Raw genomic sequence first — 23,159 nt, 5'->3', positions numbered from 1 at the left:
AGTTGGGCCAAAACCAAGAGCTCCCTTACTTCTTTTAGTGAAGTGCCTGCCTCTGCTTGGTTGTGGAAACAGGCTACATCTTGCTTGTTAGGTGAGCATCTCCCCTAGGACAGTTGGGTGCTCCATCATCTGGGATCACAGTGTGCAGGCGCCTTTATCAGATGCCTGGGGGACAGAAATCTGCACCTGCCACTGTGCTTAGCATTTGATTTGGCTGCCTTAGGGGACTCCCTGCTCAGTGCTTATGTGCCCTGGATGTGCTTAAGACTGCTCAGCAAGAGAAGAGTGCCAAACGTATCCCATGGGCAGAAAAAGATTGGCCTCTGGAAGTGCATAAAAAAAGTTTTACCAACTTCAGTTAAAATTATGGCAACCCCTTAAAAATGAGATGTAAGAAAAGATGGTTGCTTTGCACTTTGTTTTCTGGACCTTTTCACATAAACTTTTAACATTTTTTCAAGTTGCAAGCTAGAAGCTTTTTCAGCAAAAGCTGAGATACATATGTAGTCTCAACTCCAGGACCTACAGTCTTAAGAAAACATTAAATGTTCTGAAACTTGTGGGAGGAAAGTGACTGATTATCATGTGAGTTTGGAATGCTGTAATAATAGCCATCTTTTTATTATGAGTAAAAGTACCCTGGAGGAAAAACAAGATTAAATCTTTGGGTTTATTTTTTTTAAGACGTCATCAAAGACATTAAATCTAAATGAAACTTTTATTTGATGGCAACTGTCATCATTTGTATACAGCAAGGACCTTTTAATTTAGATGTGGTTAAAAGTGAAGTAAATTGGGACTTGAATCTTTTTATGACTTCTGTGAATACATGCTTGTACCTTCTCAATAATTTTCTGTTCCTTTGCTTTTTGCTAGGGTCAAAGTTTTCTTGCAGCACTTTTTTAGATTGAATTGTAGACTTTTTCAAATCACTACCTCTGCTCCTACTTTAACTTTTGTTGTGATTGATAGATGTTTGCTTCTCTCATAATTGCTCATCAGCTGTTAACCCTAACTTAAGTGACCAGTTCGAGTTTGAGTAACTGGGCATGTCTACATGAGATGCTAAAGGCACAGTAGACTAATTCTACTGTGTCTTAGTGGGGCAGGCAAAACCTGTGCTAGTGTGCAGTTTTGTACCCTCCACTCACTCTAAATTAAACTTTGCTTTAAAGAATTAACCTACAGAGCTACTGAGCATTAGTGCTCAGCAGCTCTGATTACAGCATATTAAGTTAAGTGCCTGCAATTACAGGTACTAACTTAATGCACCGTAATTATGGCACATCAGTTGAGCGTGTAGACTTGCCCACCAGGTAGTAAAAGTAGTTGCCTTCTATGATGTCTCCCAGAATGAATGTCAGCATTGTCCCAACAATATAGAGTACAGATCTTGCCTTGAAATGTTAGCTTTCTCTAGGGAAGGTAACAAAGCATTAGAGATGGGGATAAAACAGAGTCTGGATTGTTCTTTGACTCTCTAGGTTAATTCTTTAAAGCAAAGTTTAATTTAGAGTGAGTGGAGGGTAAAAGACACATTCTAAATAAATAATTAAAAGATTATAAACACAACATGTGTGAATGTTGGTAATGGAAGAACTAACAGAGTTCTGAACAATTTTAGAATAGGATGCAAGGTAAATTAGTTTTGGAAAGCCCTTTTTTCAGGTGCTTACTGCCAGCCTTTTGTGGCAGTAAGCTTACAGGTGCTTACTGCTAGCCTTTTGTGCATTAGTGCCCTATAAAGCTGTGGCATCTCGTTTGGCTCTGCTCTCTTCTATATTCGTTCTCTCTGTATTTCTCTGTCTCTCTGTCCCCTTTGCTATGGTGAAGATATTGCCCAGTTACATTCACCATTGTTTTGAATTCTTTTCTGCTTGCATCCTTGCGCGTGTGAAATAAATATAATCTATGCGATCCTATTCTTATACCCTACAAAATGTTGCTTTTCCTACAGAAGTGTTTATGTGAATATTATGTTGTCTTTGAATCCAAAATGGAACCAATCCCTGCTTTAGATTTTGTTTTAAAAAAGAAGAAAGAAAAACTATAAACCCCAAATTCTTTAGTTGTATAATTATTGTAATTGAAGTTTGCATGCATTATAAGGAGAGAGATTTTCTTTGGGACAGTAAGGTGTAGACTTTAGGTCTTAAAAACTGTTTTATGGGAATATCTAAGCTTTTCTACTAGATAAAAGGATGGTTGAATATTAAAATAAAATATAATGCGGAGCGGAGCTGCAAGAATGGTTCAATGCAGGTTTTAAAATGCTTGATTTAACTGAGACCATAAAACATTTAATTCTGAAAATATATGTTAAATGTTAGCAACTCATATGCTATGCATTATGGCTCAGACGTTCAAAGCACTTGGGCCTTGTTAAAACAGGAATGCAGCTGAGACAGTACCGAGTGCTTCTGAGAAATCCCACACTGTAGATTTCTCAGTTCTCTGTGTGTTCAACTACCTTCAATTCAGTGTGCCTAGAGACGAGAATGTATTCATAAGAGTTCATTTTCCACTGTCTTTTCCACTGTGCAGTTGAAACATGTAAGCTACACTTCTATTGCTGGGGATGTTATGAAGGAAGACTCTCTTTCCCTAGAAGTTGCTAGCTGTGTTCTAAAATTAATAACTAAATGGTACACATCCAATGCTGATCTCTTTGTAAAGATGTGTAACAAATGTTTATATTATTTTGGCTAATGTGGAACCCTGGCTATTGCAGTTGAGTACTAACAGCTTATTGCTATTTTTGTAATTTAGTCCATAGAGGAGAAACTCGCTTTGTCTCAGGAGGATTTGATTTCAAGCAGGAATCAAATTAGTAGTCATAATCAGTTGATCCAAGAACTTAAGAAAATGCAGTCTAACCTGGAACAGGATGTGTCAAAGAAAGAACAGCACCTGGAGGAGCAGAAAAAAATGTTGCAAGAAATCCAGAAAGACAAGGTATCTTGCTTATCTACCTCTTTCTTCTTTTCCTTTTCTAATTTAAACTTATTTAAAGATACATTAACTTTTCTCAGTGTGTGCTATGGTAGTTTATATTTATGCTTAAAGCTGTTTATTGGACCACTGATATTGAAAGATTTTAAATATTTGAAATGATAGTCTAATTCAAACCAAAGTTGGCAAAATTTAATTTACTGTAAGATTCAAATAAACAGATTTCCGGTTTTAAAGATAAATCGTCAATATAGTACTCAAACGATAGGTTTTTCTATCTAAGTTGGTTGTGAGCAGAGAGATATGGCAGTTATGTTTCATCAGAAATCTTTACAAAGATACATTTCCCCCAAACATTAATTTTGGAACTATTCTCTTGAGTGTGTTCTTTATTTTTTTGGATTTTTTTTGTGAAGGTTTTGAAAGAAAAAGATTTGGCAAATGAAAAATGTAAAACAACAGAACTCCAGGAAATAAAAAACAGGCTAGAAAAAGAGACTGCTAGACTGAATGAAGAGCTTAGAACCTACAAGCAAGAATTGCAGAAGGTATGTGGAGATTGCACCTCCAGGTAGTGAGGTGGAAGTGGAAGAATATGCCCTTATATGACATGAATAAATTGTAATTCTCCGTTTGCTTTGTGAATAGAGTGGTATTAAGTAATCACCCTGTTTTTCTGTTCTGTTAAGTGGCCTCCCAAAGGTTAAAAAACAGTACTGACTCAGTAATAATCAAGGATCCGGGTTTTCCATTCACCATGGAAAAACATGATAAAACCCAGATTTTCTCATTTTAAGGAGAAAAAGGTGGGAAATAGTGGGTTTCCCCTTGTAGGCAGGCAGAGTTCCAGCTGTGGGGAGTGGGAGGAGTACAATCAGGCAGGAGGTGCCATGTGCATGTGTGTGCTTACACATGCACATGGCAGCCTGGAGAGCTGCTCCCCACAGGTATGTCTGGTGGGGGAGTTTTGAGGTCCCTCATAGTGAGGAAGGAAGTTGAGTGGGACTGAGGCTGCTGCTCAGCTTGGCTGGTGCATGTCTCCTGGGGCCAGAATGTGTGGCTGCAGGGTCCGGGTATAGAGCAGGACAGAGCAGTGGGCGGGTTGTCTGGGGGGCAGCAGGGGGGCTGGCTCTCTGCTGCCACTCCCAGAAGGCTCATGGGGGGCACGTGCTCTTCAGATATGTGCACCCTGTTGTCCTCCCCACGGGGCCTCCACAGCCCAGCAGGTAAAACTTGGTGGGGCAGGGCAGGGAAACTCAGTGCCACCTCTGAGCCCTGTATTACCATGGCGAGGCTCTCTCTTCCTGCCTGGCACTAACAGGGTGGCAGCGCAGAGTTGTGCCCTTCGCTGCTGCTGGACAGGCATAGGGCACCTCAACTTGGCAGCTCAGGGCTCACAGCGGCAGCACCAACTTTCTCTGCCCAGGCCCACTCTGCCCTGCCATGTGGAATCCCGCCCCCTGGGCTGCTGAGGCCCCAGGGTGGGCAGCCTGCATCCCTCTGGCCCCTGGGCTCTGCACTGGCTGTGCTGCCTGTGGGGGAGCGGGAGCCAGGCTCTATGCTCCACTCTCCTGCAGCAGCCACCACCTCTCGCAGGTGGCATCCAGGGCTTGGTTGTTGCACGGGACAGGGGGCTGCAGATGTGGGTATCTGGCCCCATAGCTCTGGCAGGGCTGGGGGGTGGGGGCCATGGGTGGGGAGTAAGGGGCAGCAGCAAGGCCCAGGAGGGTGTGGGTGGCAAGTGAGAGGCACTGGCCGGCCTTGGGGGGACTGTGGGTGGGGAGTGTGGGGCACCAGCAGGGTCCAGGGAGCTGTCATTGGGGAATGAGGGGCACCAGCAGGGCTGGGAGGCTGTGGGTCCAGGAGCAAGGGGCAATGGCATGGGCAGGGCACCAGCATACCGGGGCTGCTCAGCACCACAAAGCTGGACTCTCATGCTGGTGAACAAAAGGGGCAGGGGAGCTCTGATTTTTCCATGATAAAAAACCCCCCCAAATCAAACATCAAAGCTTATGGGTATTTAGAATGTATTTTATTATAGTGATTGAGGCACTGGTAGGCTTCCAAATTGTTTTAAAATGGTAAATATGTCAATAAAACATTGTGTTCAACGGATACCTATATGTACATGGTGTTTATAAAGTCCCTGTGCAACTTCAAACATTAATAACTTTGGATGTACAAATAATAGAAGCAAACTGTAAATGGCGATTGAAACCAGAATTCATTAATTTTTAACACAACGCAGCTAAAAGTTCTAGACTTCAACATGACCACCATCTTTCGTGATACATTGTTCAATCCAATTTTCCAACTAATTTTGGAAGTTATTTTCCTTTTCAGTTACGGGGCCTGAAATAAAATGAAAACAAAATGATGCTTACATTATGCTAAAAAAAACAACTTAATGAATTATGCTTTCACTCGCCGTTCACAGTTGGCTTCTGTCATGTGTGTATCCAAAATTATTACGGTTTAAAGTTGTACAAGGACTTTATAAACACCCTGTATAGTGGCATTTCATTGTAATCCTGGACAAACGTGGATTTGGGGGGTTTTAACCAGAGGATTTGCAGGGTTTTTAAAATATGAGAATTTGTGATTTTTAAATAGAGAAAAGCAGTATCCCTGGTAATAATCCAGGTCTCCCGAGTGCTTTTACGTCGTCTCCACCTCTCTCTTTCTCTCCTTTTTTTTAAGCGAGACTCTTAAGTGATTACTTTAGTAGGTTTCATTTAAGAATATTTAACAAAGGATAGGAAATGAGGCAGCTTCTTTGTGTGTGCTCCAACTATTCAGAAGTTGGAGCATTTCGCAGTGTTTCTCTTCTCGCTTTCCCTACCCACCAAACAAAATCACCAGATTTCTTAGTATGATTATAAATACTCTTGTTATTAAGGGAGGTATAACAAGAGGGTCAAAATGGTCTTGTATATCTGTTTTCAACCAGAGAAAGAGATTTATTTTTAATTTGGAGAAAGGGAAGAACACTTTGCTCATAACCCTTAAGTTTATAGAACACATTTCTATATAGTGTTACATTTCAATGGCTAAATCAGTGTGGCTGAAACTTTTTGAAAATTATTTTTTGGGATCAGGCTAAATGCAAATGACTGTCTTTTTTTCTTAAGGAAAAGTAAGAATTTGGAGGTCCGAATGGAATTCTTTAAATAATTTTTAAACGTTTTAATAACATTTAATAAAGTATACTTCATTTCACATATTTTACTACTCTAGGTTTTTTCTGAAATATAATACTTTAAAAAAGCTGTTGGTTCATTTTCTACATTTTATTAGGTGCCATTTTTTCTGGGTTATAAGATGGATGTTCCCCAGAAAGTGAGGGGGCAGGATGGACAGGAAGGTAGAAGTAAAATTGTCAAAATCAAGAGACTAGGACGCATTTGATTTGATTTTTGGTCAACTTCTATTACAATGATTTTAATTATTTTTCAGTACATATCTTCAGTATATAAGATGCATCTTACTTTTAGGCCTCCTTTGTGGTGAAAGTTTTATACGCTTGGAAGTATGGTTAGCAATTTATTTTGTTAGACATCTAATGTTCAGGGTGGCTGGGCCAGTAAAGACATAATCCCCGATTTTAAAAAACCAACACAGCAACAGTTACAATAATAATAATATAGGAGTTTAAGATTATTTCTAGAAATTAGAGTAAAAACATGTTTTTACTTCCAGAGACAAAAGGTATGTTCTCTGTCTCTGTCAAGCAGTCTGGTCCCAATGCTGTCCTGGATATTGTAAGAGCTAAATAAATTTCTCATTCACTTCCTAAAACTTCTCCTTTGAAGAAGGAAAAAACTTATGCAACTGCAGACAGTCTAATTGAGATGTCAGATTTATACTAATTTCCTGGGCCCTGTGCAGGTAGTCTGACTGAAAGCAAAACTACCTTCAGTTATGTTGTCATCCACTCAAGGAACTGGAGAAGGTGGGGAAAAAACTTGTAATCTCAGGCTACTTTTTTCTGTCTTGCCTTGCAGATCTTAAGATCTTATTGGTTAATGTAACAGCTGCCTGTTGGTATGTGGTATTTATGGAAGAATGCTTCCTGTCAAATTAAATTATTTCTTCTATTGAATTTATTTCTCCTATACAGTGGAAGCATCTACACGTGTGCTATATTGCGCAGTCCCAGTGATGCACCCCTACTGCGCAGGAGCAACAAGTTACCATGCAGTAGCTCGTTGCTTCTGCGCAGTAGTGGTGGATCACGGTTAGTGCCTGCCACCACTACATCACCGTAGCGCATCCATTAATAAGTAAAATCTTTAAGAAAGATTTATTACCACATTTGGCTCAGACATGGGCAAATATTTTCAAACATAAAGGCTAATAGAAATAGTTTCTTGTAATTGTTTCCATATGTAATTTTTAAAAGAAAAATATTTTCTTCCTGTCACCACAGTGCTTGTAACTTTATACCTTGTGCCACTTGTTAGGTAGAAACTTGATTTAAATTGAATTCTACTTAAAGAAAAGTGAAATAAACTAGAAAAGTGAAAGCGAACAGAGAAAGAAAGGAAGAAAACAGAATTTCCCCTCTTTTAGTGAAAAAGTAAGCTTCAATCTCAAGCATTTTTTTAAGATCTGAAATAATAAGAAACTTAATTTGATACCATCATGATTTAATTGACATTTTGTGCTATAGAGGCATCTGTTCTTCTAATAAAACTGATAAAGATATGGTCTCTGAAGCAAAGTTATAGTAGGTACAGACATAGGTTACAGGTAAATCTTACTGTTCTTATTTTTAGATTCTATATGATATTTTAAACTTGCATTTTAACAGGAAGTGGCAAATCTGAAGGATGCCAAACAACTATTGATTCAGCAGAAACTAGAGCTACAAGGAAAAGTAGATAACATGAATTCAGCCCTGGAACAAGAGAAGAAGAACCAGCAAATTCTAAGAGATAAGCTGAAGAAGAAAGAGGAAGACCTGAAGAAGGAATATGCTGAGCTTGAAGCTAAACTGGTCAGCATTTATGGAGTATAAAAGGGGGCCTTGTTAGCATATATGTTTCTGGATCTTTTCAGAGAGAGTGGAAGGAAAAGAAACGTATATTATTTACATTTTTTTCATCAATGGTAGTAAATATTTTCAAAAATCCTTAGTGTGAAACAATTTTGTAGGAAAATTCAAGTATACCATGTTAAGTATGGTTTTGACAAATTGAAATAAATCTGTAGGGGAACAGTTAAAGATATTTGTTCTATATAATACTTATTTTTAACTTAAATCCTAATTTAATTTTGGATTTGTGATGAGGCTGTTAATCTGAGTCAAGGAAGTGAAAATTATTAGAAGAAAATAGTTTAGTTTTCTTTTGCATGTAAGAAATGTTGTCCTACTAGTAAAATGGATTTGTTTGCATATTCACAGATGTGTTTCTGTCGGTCTGAATGTCTTTAATGTTTTGAAGAGATAAATACCTGTGTCATCTTAATTGTTGAAAGTGCTTTCACACCAAATTGTGTGCCTAGACTTTGTCCAGCATAGCCTACATCTTGGTCACTTATTTAATGGCTCACTGTTCAATGTTTCTTTCTCAGCGTTCAGAGATAAAAGAAAAAGAAGAAGAAAACAAAAAACATGAGGAGGAAAAGGCCAAGCTCGCCATGCAGTTCACAGCGCTCAATGAAAACCTGGCCACAATGAAGAAAGAATGGCAGAGCAGCCAGAGGAGAGTCAGTGAGCTAGAGAAGCAGACAGATGACTTGCGTGGGGAGATAGCAGTATTAGAAGCAACAGTGCAAAATAATCAGGACGAGAGAAGAGCATTGCTGGAGAGGTGAGTCATTGAATGCAATGTTGGGCTGTGGTTTCAGTGAGAGGTAAATGCTCAGCATTCCCAACTCAATGTTGACTTTACCAGGCTTATGCTGGTACCCCTAAGTCATTAAGATCCTTTTGAGGTCATCCAGATTCATTCCCCACACATATAAGTATCAGGAGGCATAGTTGGTGACCTCCTACTTTTCTTTTGCATGTGTCGTAGAAGGTCTGGAAGAATGGATGGACTGAGTACATTTGTTGGTTGTGGGCAGTCCCAGCCCCCCAGGGAGGGCTGTACCTCAACTGAATAAAAATTGACCAATCAGTCCCCTCAGTGATGCAGAACAGGCTAATGAGCCTCCAGTATTAAAAGAAGAAAAGAGGTGCATGGGCTTTCAATATTGCCCCCAATGCATTGACCTTACAGGTTGCAAGTCTCTAAAACCTCATTTAAAGGCCAAGATAGGCTTCCTAAGAGTCATTGGACTTCCTGCAAACGTCTACAGTTCTGATACATGACTGTCTTCTGCTGCCCCAACTAAAGATTTCTTGAATGCTGTAGGACAGAGATCCTTTGCTCCAGAAAGCATGTGGCCTGTAGGGTAAAAAGGGCCTGCATGGTAGGGAAGACTTACATGGTAGGATGACCCTCTGAGGCCTGCAGGAAGAGACACAACCTCTGTGAGACGTAGGAAACACTGTTCACTTGTCCTCCTTTTTCTACTGTTAGGTTGTTTTGTGAGTAGAGTGTCTTTTTTCTCCTGGTCATCTTCTTTGAAAAATGAATTGCATTTCAAGTGCAAGGGAATGTGTTTGAGACTCTTTAACATCAGTCTGTCTCCAGAAGTCACACTGTACTAAATTTATCAGTGACAACTTTTTGTAGTAATGGATGTTAAAATCTTATGAGAGGTAGGCTTTTAATGAACTATATTTGGTATGATGGCATTAAATCCAAGCTGGGGAGGGAGCCCAGGAAAGCTGTCAATTCTTCTGACAGACTCACAGACCTGTAAAGCAGCCTGCCAGTCTTACTTGGAAGACTGTTCTGTATGAACTTGTATAGAGCAGTCTGCTTCAGTGGAGGAAATTAAGTCAATCCTGGCCTTACTCTCTCTTACTTGTTGCTAGCATTGAAAGTGAGGGTCAATGTATGAGCTCACATGTCTTTACTGTAACAATTCAGTGTCCCAGCTGGACAAGAATACTTATTTTTAAAGTGATATCTTTCATTCTTCTTTCTTTTGTCTTTCAGCATTTATTTCTCCCAGGCTTTGTGACAACCTGCCACAAATTTGCTTTGTTTGCATTACCTTCTATTTTGTTGTCCATCTCCAGGTGTATCAAAGGTGAGGGAGAAATTGAGAAGCTCCAAGCCAAACTTATGGAAATGAAGAAAAAGTTGGACAACACAACTGCAGCAATGCAAGAGCTAGGCCGAGAAAACCAGTCGCTACAGGTACACATCCCACTGAGGTGGCAAATGTGATGCCTGTTTCTGTATGTAATGATGAAAATTGCTTTAAAGTGAAGGGAGCCTTATCACTCCAGAGTAGTGCATTTGCTATCAGTAGGAGCTTCATGTCTGTTCAGAATTTAGTCCATAGGTTGAACTTCAGAAAGTTCCTACCTTTTTTAAATAGTTGTGAACTATCAGTTCAGTTGTTGCCAGGCAGAGCCAACCCAAGCAGGGTAAAGGACCTGGGGCAAATCAGCCCATGTGGGGCCCTGCCCCAACTCCAGTCCCACGTGCCCTAGACCCGAAGAAGCTGCTGCTGCCTTTGGCAGCAGTGGGAAGGGGGGGCGCCAAGTGGCCGGATGTGAAGCTGGCAGTGGCAGCACAGAGTGGCTGCGGCCACGCTGCCCAGCACCGTGGGGCCCAGGGTGGTTGCTCCGATTTGCTCCCCCATGGGATGGCCCTGTTGCTAGGTATCAGTTTAATTGTTGCTAGATCGTGGGCCCAGCTCTAACCCCATCCCCAACCAGGCCATGCAGAGGACAGATCTGTCTCAGCTTCACGGGGGAAAGGGGTTGTGGCCCAGCCCCGTGGGGGCAAGGGGCATGGCCTAGCTCCAGCTGCCCAGGGGGAGGGGTGTGTCCTGGCCTCATGCAGCTGCTTGGTGGGTGGAGAAAGTGTGCCCTGGCCCTAACCTGCTGCACAGGGCTCAAAGTTTGGGAATTGGGCAGTGGGGGAGGGTGGCTGTAGGTATTGCCACCACTTCCCTGCTGCCAAATTTCATTACCTGTGGGGAACCCCATGGGCCGGGTACCTATGGCTCCACAGGCCACATTTGGCTCACGGGCTGGAGTTTGAGCACCCCTGCTTTATACTGAGATTGACAGATTGTGTGTGATGTAATGGAAGACATATTTTGTTTACGTAGATCAAACACACGCAAGCCCTGAACAGGAAGTGGGCAGAAGATAACGAGGTACAGAACTGCATGGCCTGTGGGAAGGGCTTCTCGGTGACTGTGAGAAGGGTGAGTGTTCATTGTTTCCTTGTGGGGGTTATCCTTTGAAGTTCTGGCATGAAAACAAAGTTAAAAAGCATCTTCAGAAGATGCTCTTGTACTTAAATATCTCAAAAAATACATGTGGCTTATGTTGCTTCAGGTGGCACAAATACATTTCCAAGAGCTTAGGTTTGTCTTGTTTATGTACTGCTTTAACAATATTAGTTTGCTGACTCAACTAAGCAATTAAATCCCTAGTGTAGACTTTGTTTTTACTAGTATAAATATAAACTTACAAAAACTGTGCCCCTGTAAGTTCAACCCTGGTGTAAAGGAAATGTAGTCCATTGAAAGCCAGTAAGATTATGCTTCCATGAATTTGTCTCAGAACTTCAACTTTTAATTCTATTTTTAGCCCTGACTAGATGCAAGGCTAAAAGATGTCACACACTTTTACTGTGTAGTCATATATCATTCCTGCTATTTTTAGCCTTTTATTTCTGAACCTAAGCTACCTTATTAAATCCAATAGGTAGTTTCACTCATTTAAGGGGACTGGTTTAAATCCAGGATGAACGCGTCTTATGAGATCTAAACAAGATTGTGTAAAATTTTCAGAGGTGCTGAAGTGACTTTTGAAACCCGTTTTCCTCAAGTGACTCAGGTGTGAACAACTTTCAGCCAGACTTTGCATCTAAATGCTGCTTAATGCCTATCTTTGAAAATAGGATGTGAACTTCTATGTCACTCAAGCACTTCCTAAAACCTTGCTCATATATGTCTTTTGAGAGAGGAAGGACTTGTCTATTGATGTAAAATGCCGCTTAGCTCCCTAATTAAGGAGCTAAATTATCATTTAACAGTATCAATTTAGCCTAAGGTTAAATATTCAACTTCAGCATCAGAATTTGAGAGAATTGATCTGATGTAATATCCCTGTTTTAATGCATTATTTCTAATTTTTTGTTTTTGACATGTGGTATTTTCCTCTTTCACAGCATCACTGTAGACAATGTGGAAATATCTTTTGCGCTGAGTGCTCAGCAAAGAATGCCTTAACTCCTTCTTCTAAGAAGCCTGTCCGGGTCTGTGATACTTGTTTCAATGACTTGCAAGGATAACTGGTTATCTCAAATGATGTGTGTTACACTAAAATTAAAATTTCTGTTGATGCACTTCGTACAGCACTCAGACTACTATTCAGTTTGGACAATGATTGTAACACTTGGCAAAATTTAGTATATTTTAAAATGTTTATTGATACCAAGTAAAACTATTGTATTTTTTGTGAGACATGGGCTCAAATCATCCATAGCTTATTGCCATTTACCCTGGAAAAGAGATTTTATGTCTAGATTAGAAATACCCAGTTACTTGTAAATAAAGTTTAAACAGAGGAGTAACAATGTATTTTTTTATCTTTAATTTTTTTGTTCAAAAGAAAAATGTTTATGTGATATTGCAGCTAATTTTTGTTTCCTTTTGAAATGAGGAAGTTGCAAAAATCTGCCAGGACTTTGTGTATCAAATATTGCTGCTTTAATGGCATAATTACAATTAAATTGTTGCATTTAACTGCATAGCTAACATTCTTTATAACCCACTAGTCATTTTCTTTAGGACTTCCATGTTTGCCTCTTTCCAGTCCTACAATGAGAGCAAATAACAGAAATTGCATGCAACCTCATTGACCTCTATAGGGTCTGCCCACATGCAGCTTATTGCAATGTCAGTGCCTAAGTCATTGCCCAACTGCAGCATTTGGATATGGGGGCATTTTTACATGTACTGAATGGTTCCAGTATCTCTACAGACAAGGAAAGAACAGGAGAGAAAGTTTGGCTTCTTTCCTAGGAATATTATGTATCCTCTCTCATTTTGATGTATTTGACCGTCCCAATTATTTGCATCTGAGAGTGTTTATTTAAATTATTTTTTTTTAGTTGTGTTTTTACCTTGGTCACAATGGAAGTCCACAGAAATCCTTGGTTGGTCTTTCTATCAGCTTTCCTATGCTATATTTCCTACTAACAAGCTTTCTTTTGAGACTCCAGGAGGTTCATATGGTCTTGTTCCTTTCATTGCACTTGATGGAAGAAGGTGAGACCAGATTGTCCATAACAGAGTTGGTCTTTTCTGCTTCATATAAACCTGTGGTACTCAATCATTTCTTAAGCCTTCTTGCTTGGTACAATAGTTCCATTATTTGGCCTGCTCATATTGATTAAGAATGCTGCTGTTTTATTTATAGAAAGGGCAGTTGGGCTTAAATAGGAAAAAGGAATATCTTGAAAACGTGAAAAAGTAAGTATTTATTCTCCCTAGCTGTGACACAGAAGGTTTTAAAGCATTGCACATATACACATACCCCTTTTTAGTGTGTAGGCAGAAAAAAAGGAATAAGCGCTTACCTGCAAGTTTGATTTTTTTTTTTTTTTTTTTTTTTTGTCTGAAGATGGGCACTTGGTGCTTGTGACCCATTACAATTGGATTATTCCTTCTCAGCTTCCAAGAATGAAGACTCCTGTTTCCTTTAAGAGTAAAACCTTTCCAGCATCATAACATAGCGCCAGCAGGTGGGGCTGTTCAGAGAAATTACGGTTTCTCGATCTCCTTTGCCCAAGTTAAGAAGGCAAACTGTAAATTCTAACTATGAAAGATCAGCTGTCTCCAGGGAAGCATTATTTATGTCCTGTTTCCTTTCTTTAAACCAAAAATGAAACCTTGTGGATAAGAAAGAAACCAATTTGAGGAAATTCTGAAATCCCTATATTCCTTTTTTGGGGATGTGTGTGGGGGGTGGGGTGAATGGGGATTTTTTTGGGGGTGCAGCCTAGTGGAAGTTATGGGGTCACCCAAATAGGGGCAGGGGGGTGTTCGTAATGCAGTGGCTGCCCATTTCAGTTGAGAAAAAAATTATGGGTAGCCTAGCAAATTTTTACCTCATTCCCTTGTATGCGCCCGGTGCTTCCTCAGCCATTACAGATGGGAACTAGCCACTGGTGAAACCAGTCTCTGTGTGGGGCAGGGAAATGTAAAACAATGAAATGGAACCAAAAAACCCTACAACTGGTCATACTGGGGGACATAATATATGTGGCTTTTTTTCCTTGTGCTCCTCATGTGATAATTGGTTTTAATGAAGGAGCGTCAACATTTTCTCTTAAAGTTGTATCAGACAAGCACGCCTCTAAAGTGTTAGAGGTATGCACTAAAAACCAGGTAGGTGCATGGCAAAATGACTTGAATGATAGGCTGTTGCTCTTACCAGCAACATGACCAGATGAATCCTGTAGGCCTGATGAATGAGCTCTCATAAAAGAAGATCTCTGAAAAATTTATAGGCCTGGTTAAATCCTGAATTAATCTGTTGGGAAATAATGATATGAATGCTTTGAGCCATTTCTTAGGTCATTCATCCAATCCTAGTTTTGCAGGAAATTTTAATTAAGGTATAATTTTCTTTAAACAGAATCCAAATGTTCCAAATGCTGCCTTTGTGCAAGGAAATCCCCTTGTTGTGCAAAGATAATTATATAAATGGATATTTTTGTAGGACAAAAATGTGGGTCAAGCATTGCCTTATTTAGGAAAAAATTATTTGTAAGGTTTCCAGATGGAAAAGGCCATGAAACTTACTAAATCTTTTAATCAATGTAATTATTAGCAGGAACAAGTAATAGAAAACATGAAGAAGATGCTCATTAAAAAGAAAAGATTTAGAGAATACTTGAAGCATCAAATTAGTCCATCTTCTACTAATCTCTTGTTGGCGTCTCAGTTGGGAGACCACTATAAGGAACTGGGAGATGAGGGTGCTGGTGTGGGGACAGGGAGAAACAGGGTGTGGTAAACAGCTGGAGTGGAGAAGGAATAAGCCGCAAGTTTCCTCAGGTTTGGACCCTCAGAAAGGTAGGACTTGGACCCCATCATGAATACATCTAGAAGGAACTCCATTATATCCTTGTTTGTGAGATCAAGTGGGACTATGCTCATTTCATGAACACTGTGGGAGTACCGTCTCAAAATCTTTGAGAAGTCCAGTAGATGGTTTTGATGTAGAAATTTTATTTAAACGTTCATGCTTTAGAAAAGCTAAACTAACTTTCAGCACACTTCTCTCATGCTGCAAGTCTGGAAGTTGGAGAGGAACCTGGAATAGAAGTTTAGGGAAAACTTGGAGGTTCAAAGATGCAGAAAAGGTATCTGAGAGACTGGGTCTTTGGTTCACTATTTTCTATTTCTGTTACCTGCTTGACGGCCAGATGGTTTGGTTTCTCATCTTGTGCGTCCAATTTGCATCAGCTTGGTCGGTTGGCCTACAGGATACCATTTTATTTAAATGGAGGCATTTAATCATTAGATGCTCTTGGAGCAGATTTTGCCCTTTACACTTTTGGATAGTACAAAGCATAGCAGATCCTAATTTAAAAATAGAAAAGGCATGTTAAGTAAGAAACACTAACACTTCCTGTACCAGCTTCATAGTAGAGCAACCCTTAAGCTATTGGACTATCCAGGCTAAGCCTGGTACAGACCTAGGCTGTATCTGCATGGTAAACTGGCAGCTGTGCCATCAAGCATGTGACAATGTTTCATATGGATTGCCTCCTAAACTATAGGCAGTTTAGCTTGGAAGCAGCTAGTTGGCCTGGTCACACAGTGATACTGATTAGCCTGCCCAGAGCACTACACAGATAGGACTGTACAGCTTCCAGTTTAGGAGCCAACATGGTGTACCCAGGGGCACCAATGTCAGGTGTGTTAAGACGCAACCTGAGCTGCTTCCGCAACTATAGCTGTTGCTGTTCCTGTAGTTCATATAATGTGCCTCTTAAGAAAAAAGTGGGCTCTTTTTTTTTTTTCCCACCACCTCTTTGACCTCCCCAGCATTTACAGACGTAGGGAGCTGTTAACAGGGCAAAAAAGCAGACTTGGGCTTGAGGATTCATGCTTGAAGGTCTTTTGCTTCTGTAGCAATATCCTGAGAATTGTAAAACTATTTCAGTGAAGCTTTAAAGCCCTGAAGCAAATGGGTGAACTTCTTTTTTAATGCTGACATGTAAGTGTGAGATCCTAATCTTTTGGAATAGCCACTGCAGCTGATAGGTTTGGTGATAGGAGCAACAGAGTGCTTTCACTAAGGTTGCTTGGATGGGAGTTGCTGTCAGGCTCTGTCAGAAGGCAAGCTAGACCACTGTGGGTGGCACACATGAAAGGAAACATAGAAGGAGAAAAGCTTAATCCCAATTCTGCCTATGCATATCAGCTATCTTGGTGGTCTTTTGGCATGGGCAGCAATGTTTGTACTGACAGCCTGCTCTGCTGCATTTTACAAGGAAAGTAACTGAAAGTTGTAGTAAAAAGGCATCCTGTTTAGCTCATACTGACCTAAGGGAAGCCAGACAGGAAACAGAAAGGCTGCTGGCACCCATTGACAGATGTGGTTTAGATCACTGTGCTGCATCTTGTAAAAATGAAATGGAAAACAGTGGTAAATGGAGAACTGTGCTGTGCTTAAGGAAAGCAGAGGAATAGGCTAACTGGCACCAGTAAGCTACTTAACTGACTCATGGAAGAAAAGCGAGTGAAGGGGGTGGGGGGATACTGCAGTAGGGAAAAGTGGCAGGCTCAGGCCATGCTTGACAAACCCACATGTGAGGGAAAAGATCAGCTCATAAGTCACTTTAGCTGCCTTATTTTAATGGTAACTGGTAAATCTGGAGAATGAAAAAGGTAAGGGGTTCTGCTCTGGGAGATGTCCCTAACCTACAGATTTACTGCTTCCTGGAGACATTTCTGGGTGACATTTTGCCCTGGTCCAATCCCCTCCCCCCCAAAAAACAAAAACAAACACCAAACAAACAACAAAAGACAACAAAACAGCCAGGGGCCTGTGACTTCTTGCTTTCAAAATGCCAGGATTGAATTTTTGCCCCTTGCTGCTAAAGTTGTCTGTGCCACATAGCTGCTGACTCTGTTTTGGTTTGGAGCACTAAGGAGCCAGGGACCACATGGTGGATATAACATAAAGCAAGTCCTACCCAAAATAAGGCTTTCCTACTGTATTGCTGTACAAGGTGGGGTGGTGGAAGTGGTGCTATTGTAATGCCGAGCCATGAACAGGAGCCCTTTAGTCTTAGCTGGATAAGTAGTGCTGGAAAATTTTATCCTTTGATGCTGGTCTCCTGCAGGCTCCTGTTCTCAAAAAGTCCCCTTCTTACTGGGGACCAGGGCCCGAGGACTATAGAAGAAAAATTACAATGGAATAAAACTCCTGCCTCAGACTGGAGGGGTCTAAGAGCTGAAGAGGCTTCTAGCAGCGGTTAGACACTGAGGTGTTACAAGTCCTTCCTCTCTAAATAGCTCCACCTTCTGGCACTACAGTGTTCTGTTTGAAAAGGAACAGGAGTTCTTGAAAGCTAAAGAGTAACCGAGGTGTAATGGATCATGAAGTAATTGGTGCCCACAAGGGAGAACAGTCTTGTCACTCTGATTTAGACCCGAGCTCCTTACTGGAAAATATCTTTGTACTGAAGCAGGAAAAGACGTGGGGGACATAAGTGTGAAGGAACCTTGCCAATATTTGCAGTACGTTGCCAAAAACAATTGATTTTTTTTTTCCATTTGCTTGTTGGAAGAGAAGTGACCTTCAAGATTCCCTGGAGAGCAGTAAGGAACTTTGAAAAACTCTAAAATGTTTGAGTAACTTTAAAAGCAATATAGGGGTGAAAGTTTCTTGCAAAATTGAAAATGACATATGTGGCAATAGGAAAATGCAGGGACTTAAGACCAGAAGAAAGATAAACTTGTCTGGAGGAGCAAAGTGAAAGCTCTGTAATGACTGCAAAGCTTGAAGACATTGAGAACTGATCTAGTGATTAAATGGAACCCCTCCCAGAAGCCCAGGAGGATTTTTCTTTTAAAATAAAATAAACAAAACAGCAATTTTGACAGCATTAATATAGTTGTAGATGGTCAATAGAGTAATGTCTTCTTGGCTGGAATGCTCACTAAATTATATAAGCAATTCCCTTTGCTATAAAAGGGGAGCTGCATCCCTAATTCCTCAGCATTCAAGAGAAGAACATAATGCCAGAGCACACAGAACAAAAGAATTCACATAGGCATCCAAAGCCACCTGTATGGTTATAGAACTATCTTGATCAATTTTTATTTTCCAAATGGAAACTCCTGTTCTTGTCTTCAATTCCATAATACATTTTTTTAAATTAACACCTACATACTGTCTAACCAGAAATCACTATGTGATTTGCTTTTTAGAAATAGCAATAACAAGGAAGTAAAATCCCTCTATAGAAACTTATCTTTGTGTCTTTGGGCTATTCCAAAAAAGTTTGTGTGTGTGTGTGTGTGTGTGTGTGTGTGTGTGTGTTGAGACACAAAGTTTAGACCCACCTGTAAGATTTTAAAATATTGGGGGAGGATGAAAGGGGGGAGGAAGAGCAGGGCATTTGGTAGTAAATGTAAACTATTTTTGCCTATGTCTAAGACATTGCTCAAATTTACTATGCACTCATTATATAGCAGGTATGTGAGTATCCTTTCACTGGATTACATAGAGTACATTTCAAGACACTATATGGAAAAAATCTAGTGTTAACTATTTCAGAACAATGATCTTAAACCTCCAGCAAATCCTTTGCTGCTTTTTCCTATATCTTCCCACCCTAAATTAAACAATTCAGCCTTCATTGCCTGCATTTTGGGGATGGAAAGGGGTGGGGAGAATGAGTTGTGGAGGGCATGTTAATTGTTTATATGTCAACAGACCAGAGCTGGCAGGTCCAGATCTCCTGCTGTTGGCTTTATTGCAAAGTACTGTGCTGTATTAAGTTAAATCCCAACTCCTGGCACCAAAGGGACTTTAAAAGAATGTCTCACTGGGTCAGCAGAAACCAGAACTTTTTATAATCATGTCTCCCAAATGCTGCTTGTATAGAATTTGTCACTTTTGTAAGAAAATAAAAACCAACAAAAAATACCCAACCCACCACTTGATGCCATATATGATTTAATTTAAACTACCTCTCAGTGTAAAATCAACCAATTAGTCCAGTTTAATAGGGTTTCCGAACTGTAATGTTATGTAAAAGTTCTAGTGACTGCCAAATTTACAAACGTCTGTCACCAAAAAAGTAATGTCTTTTTGTATGCGTTTATCCAATAGATTCAAACTATTGTAAACTCGGTTGTATTCTTTTAATCTCTGTCGTTTTAGTCTTACAAACTCCAGTTATTGGGCAGGAAATAAATCATTGCCACAAGCTTTCATAGTTATGGTCTGTTGGACTTTCAACAGGTCTCATATACAGTTTAATTGTATGGCTTGATGAATGGTATTTTGTAATGGGTGTGCCCCACAAGTTATATTGTCTTGTTTGCCTCTCTTCTGAATTTAATGATCAGTTTATTGTTGCAGATGTGAATATTGGGCATACAGTTTACTAATTTTCTGTATAATTGTATAAAATAGAATGGGAAAAATATTACGTTCTTACCCAGTATTTCTAGGTAATGTATTATGGATAGCCTTATAATGTAGTCTTACCTACAGAACACTGCACTTCTTTTAAACTGGATTATATGTTCATGGTATGTATAGGTAGACTTTGCATGAACATTCTTTTTCATCAGAGTTTGATTCTTTATGTCTTACTTTCAGTGTGTTGTGTTTACGATGTGATCATGTAGTTGTGCCTTATTGTGAAAGGGTTTAGTCCAGTATGCACTGTAATTCCTAAACTCTGCGATTGGAAGGTGACTATAGTTGCGGACAAGAAAATGACACCATGCATCACCTAATTCTGTATAAAATATGATGGACGGCTGTTCGTTGAAATGCTACTTTTGTTTTCTAATCTGTTAAAGGAATGATAATAAAATTACATCTTTCTGATAGACTGGCTTTGTGATTCAGAATGATCTTATCCTGTCTTAAAAGACAAAGCTACTTTAAACTGGATTTTATTAATTTATAAATTAATTGTCAAAAAGCAAGCTTGGCTTTCTGCTTTTTGATTTTGATGGTAAAGAAAGTTTTCACTGTACATGAGGTGATCATTCATTCATTCATTCCATCTTTGTGTCTCATTTTTTCTCCATGCTCAGCTAACTACTGGAGAATGCTGTTGGGTAGATTAGGTTCTTTGCAAGAGAACAGTGGGTCCCTCCTGTCATTGACTTATGCTTCTTTTGTTCAATATCTATTGTAGTCTGCATTATCTTGGCACAAAGGAGAAATTTCAGTTTGCTTCCTACCCTAATTGGGAAGTCTTTCTTAGCAGGTGCTAGAGAACTTGAGATGGTATTAGAGTTTAACAAAAGGAAGTTCTTTTTCACACTGTGTATAATTACAGGGTGGAACCCATTGCCACCAGATATTGTGGAAGCTGACAGTTTAGCCAAATTCAAAAAGGGATTAGCCCCTTTCGTCTAACAATTTGTCATCAGTAGCTATCAAGCATGGGAGTTAGGGATACAGTCTCTGAATAAGAACTTCCTAGACCTTAAATGCTAGAGGCTGCAAGTGAGAGGGGAACAGTGGGGGGAAAAAAACCCTTGGTCATACCCAGCGCTCTCCTTTTCAACATCCACTGTCTCTCCCTGTATGACACAAGATACTAGGCAACGTGGACCTAAGGTCTGACCCAGTAAATGGCAATTCTTATATTCTGCTGTAGGGGCACACTCCTCTGGACAGATGTTCACTGCAGCTGCAGACCAGTGATCAGCCCTCATCTGTGATCACCTAGGTTTGTCTACCTTGGGTGTGAGCATGTATACAGTCCTCGACTTACAACATTTTGAGTTACAACATTTCACACTTACAACATTTATAAATTGACACCCTGTTCCAACTTTACAATGCCAGTTTCGACTTTACAACGCTTGATCCAATGCCATGCCATGCCACGCCAGCGAACAAGTTCGCTGTATCGTTCATCTCCCTGAAGAACATCTGTCCAAACTTTCCTGGACACTTTCTTTAAGAAAGCAGACAAGACTCCAAAAAAACCTGCAGCCAAGACTCCCGAGAAGACTCCAGCCAAGAACCCTTCAAAAAGTCCAACCAAGAGCCTTTCAAAAAGTCCAGCAAAGTCGCCTCAAAGAAGTTCTTCCAAATCAATGTGATTGCTATTTACAATATAAATACATTAATGTAGCTATATTACTCATCTATAATTGATCGAGTACAACATTCTGAGAGATTTTTTGGTGAAAATAGGGTATTGGGCCTTGATTCAGGAACCAATCCCCCATTTATAACATTGTTTCTTATGAGAAAATTGGTTTCGAGTTGCAATATTTCGACTTAAGACGCGGTTTTCAGGAACCAATTGTGTCGTAAGTCCGAGGACTGCCTGTATTGCAAAGCCATATTTGAAATACTGGTGTCCTCCCTGGAGCTACATTCATCCATTAGAAGTACTAGGGCTACTGTAGTTATGTCATATGAGATTCTTAGAGCTGTAGCAGACTGAGCGACTCTTTCCTTGTGAACTGTGGGCAAAATTCTGTTCCTGAGTGTGTGGGGGAACCATGGAAAGACATTGGGAGACTATCAGCACTCGAGTGTTTTAGGGCAAGGGTGACCAACCCGTGGTGCGCACACTACAAGTGGCACATGCAGTGATTTGATAAGGTATGCAGCAGATCCATCAGGGTTCAGGGAGAACTGCAGCTTGGGCAGGGAGGAGAGAGCAGAGCAAGAGATCAGGCAGCGGACTGGATCAGCGTGGTGCTTGGGGAGGTGGCAGGGCTTACTTTGTGGTCTGCTGGCCAAAAAGGTTGGCCCCCACTGGTTTAAGGCATGTCGGTATGTCCTCCGAGATGCGTGTTCCGTATGAAAACTCCTGCAAATGAGGCAGTGTTGCTGCCTCAGAGCAGTGCTGAGTATGTCTCAAGTCTGTTTATTGACATAGAGTCTAAGAGTGGTGGTCAGCACCATTCTGAAATGTCTACATTACTATCTTTTTTGGATTTGGCACATATAGAACAGGAGTGAGCAGGGCCTTCTTCATGGTCAATAGCTAACCTGGATGTAGAGCACCAACACACTGATGGAAAAGTTAGGTTCCTTCACAAGAGCTGGATTAAGGACAGCACTAGAGTGAAAACACCAATTAATTCTGCAGTAATTACAAGTATTGAGGCACTAAGCTGATTTCTACTGAATAATTCAAGTATCTGGTGTTTGAATTTTCAACTTCATAGTGGTCATCAGTCTTGAAGTCATAGACTATGTAGTGATTATCAGCTTTCATATATTTATCAGCTTTTCATCATATATTTACCATATTTTTTCATATTTATCAGCTTTCATATATTTATTCCCTTATATAATTATTCCTTATTATGTAGCACTGAGTAATTGTAAAATGTATGCATGATTTTTTCTATGCATTGTGTAATTTTGAATTTCTCACTTACCTTCAGAAAGTGACTTGAACAATATATACATGTTTTAGTGAGATTGTGAATTTGGGACATAATCAGTGAAGTATATTGAATTGTAACATTTCGGCACAAAGTATAATCTCTCTCTAAGTTTCCTGAGATGCAGCTATCCAAGAAAGAGGAAAAAGTAGCTCTCTAAGGCCTGGGCTGAGGGTCAATGAGGCCCTTGTTGCACAGCAATTTTGGGCGTCTCCTGGAGCTCTTAATCCCTGGATTGTCCACCACATTAACATCCAAAACTAGTTTTAGGCACTCATTATGGGCATTTGTACACATGCTTGTGCCGCAGCGCTGGGCACTTTTAAAAGTGCCTAGTGCTGCAGCACGTGTGTTTGTATAATCGGTGAAATACATGTCGGCGCTGAGAAAATGGTGGCGATGGCGCACTTTTGAGTTCAAAAGCACGCTGCTACCATTTTCTCAGCACTGATGTGCATTTCGCTGTTTATACAAATGCACGCAACACAGAA

General features: G+C 40.2%; 1 protein-coding gene across 2 annotated transcripts in view; it reads left to right on the top strand.

The window, feature by feature from the left end:
* EEA1 (early endosome antigen 1) overlaps positions 1–20,130 on the top strand; it is a 124,899-nt gene extending 104,769 nt beyond the window's left edge. For both annotated transcript variants that reach the window (XM_059726173.1, XM_059726174.1), the window contains 7 exons: positions 2,770–2,955; positions 3,369–3,500; positions 7,766–7,951; positions 8,530–8,768; positions 10,091–10,211; positions 11,137–11,235; positions 12,207–20,130. In XM_059726173.1, coding sequence (XP_059582156.1) covers positions 2,770–2,955; positions 3,369–3,500; positions 7,766–7,951; positions 8,530–8,768; positions 10,091–10,211; positions 11,137–11,235; positions 12,207–12,329 — 1,086 coding nt within the window. In that variant the 3' untranslated portion in view covers positions 12,330–20,130. The remainder of the gene's footprint in view (positions 1–2,769; positions 2,956–3,368; positions 3,501–7,765; positions 7,952–8,529; positions 8,769–10,090; positions 10,212–11,136; positions 11,236–12,206) is intronic.
* Positions 20,131–23,159: the final 3,029 nt, after the last annotated feature.

This window comes from Alligator mississippiensis, chromosome 4 (genome assembly GCF_030867095.1).
Source record: "Alligator mississippiensis isolate rAllMis1 chromosome 4, rAllMis1, whole genome shotgun sequence".
NCBI lineage: Eukaryota > Metazoa > Chordata > Crocodylia > Alligatoridae > Alligator > Alligator mississippiensis.
This window is presented reverse-complemented; position numbering and strand designations above follow the sequence as displayed.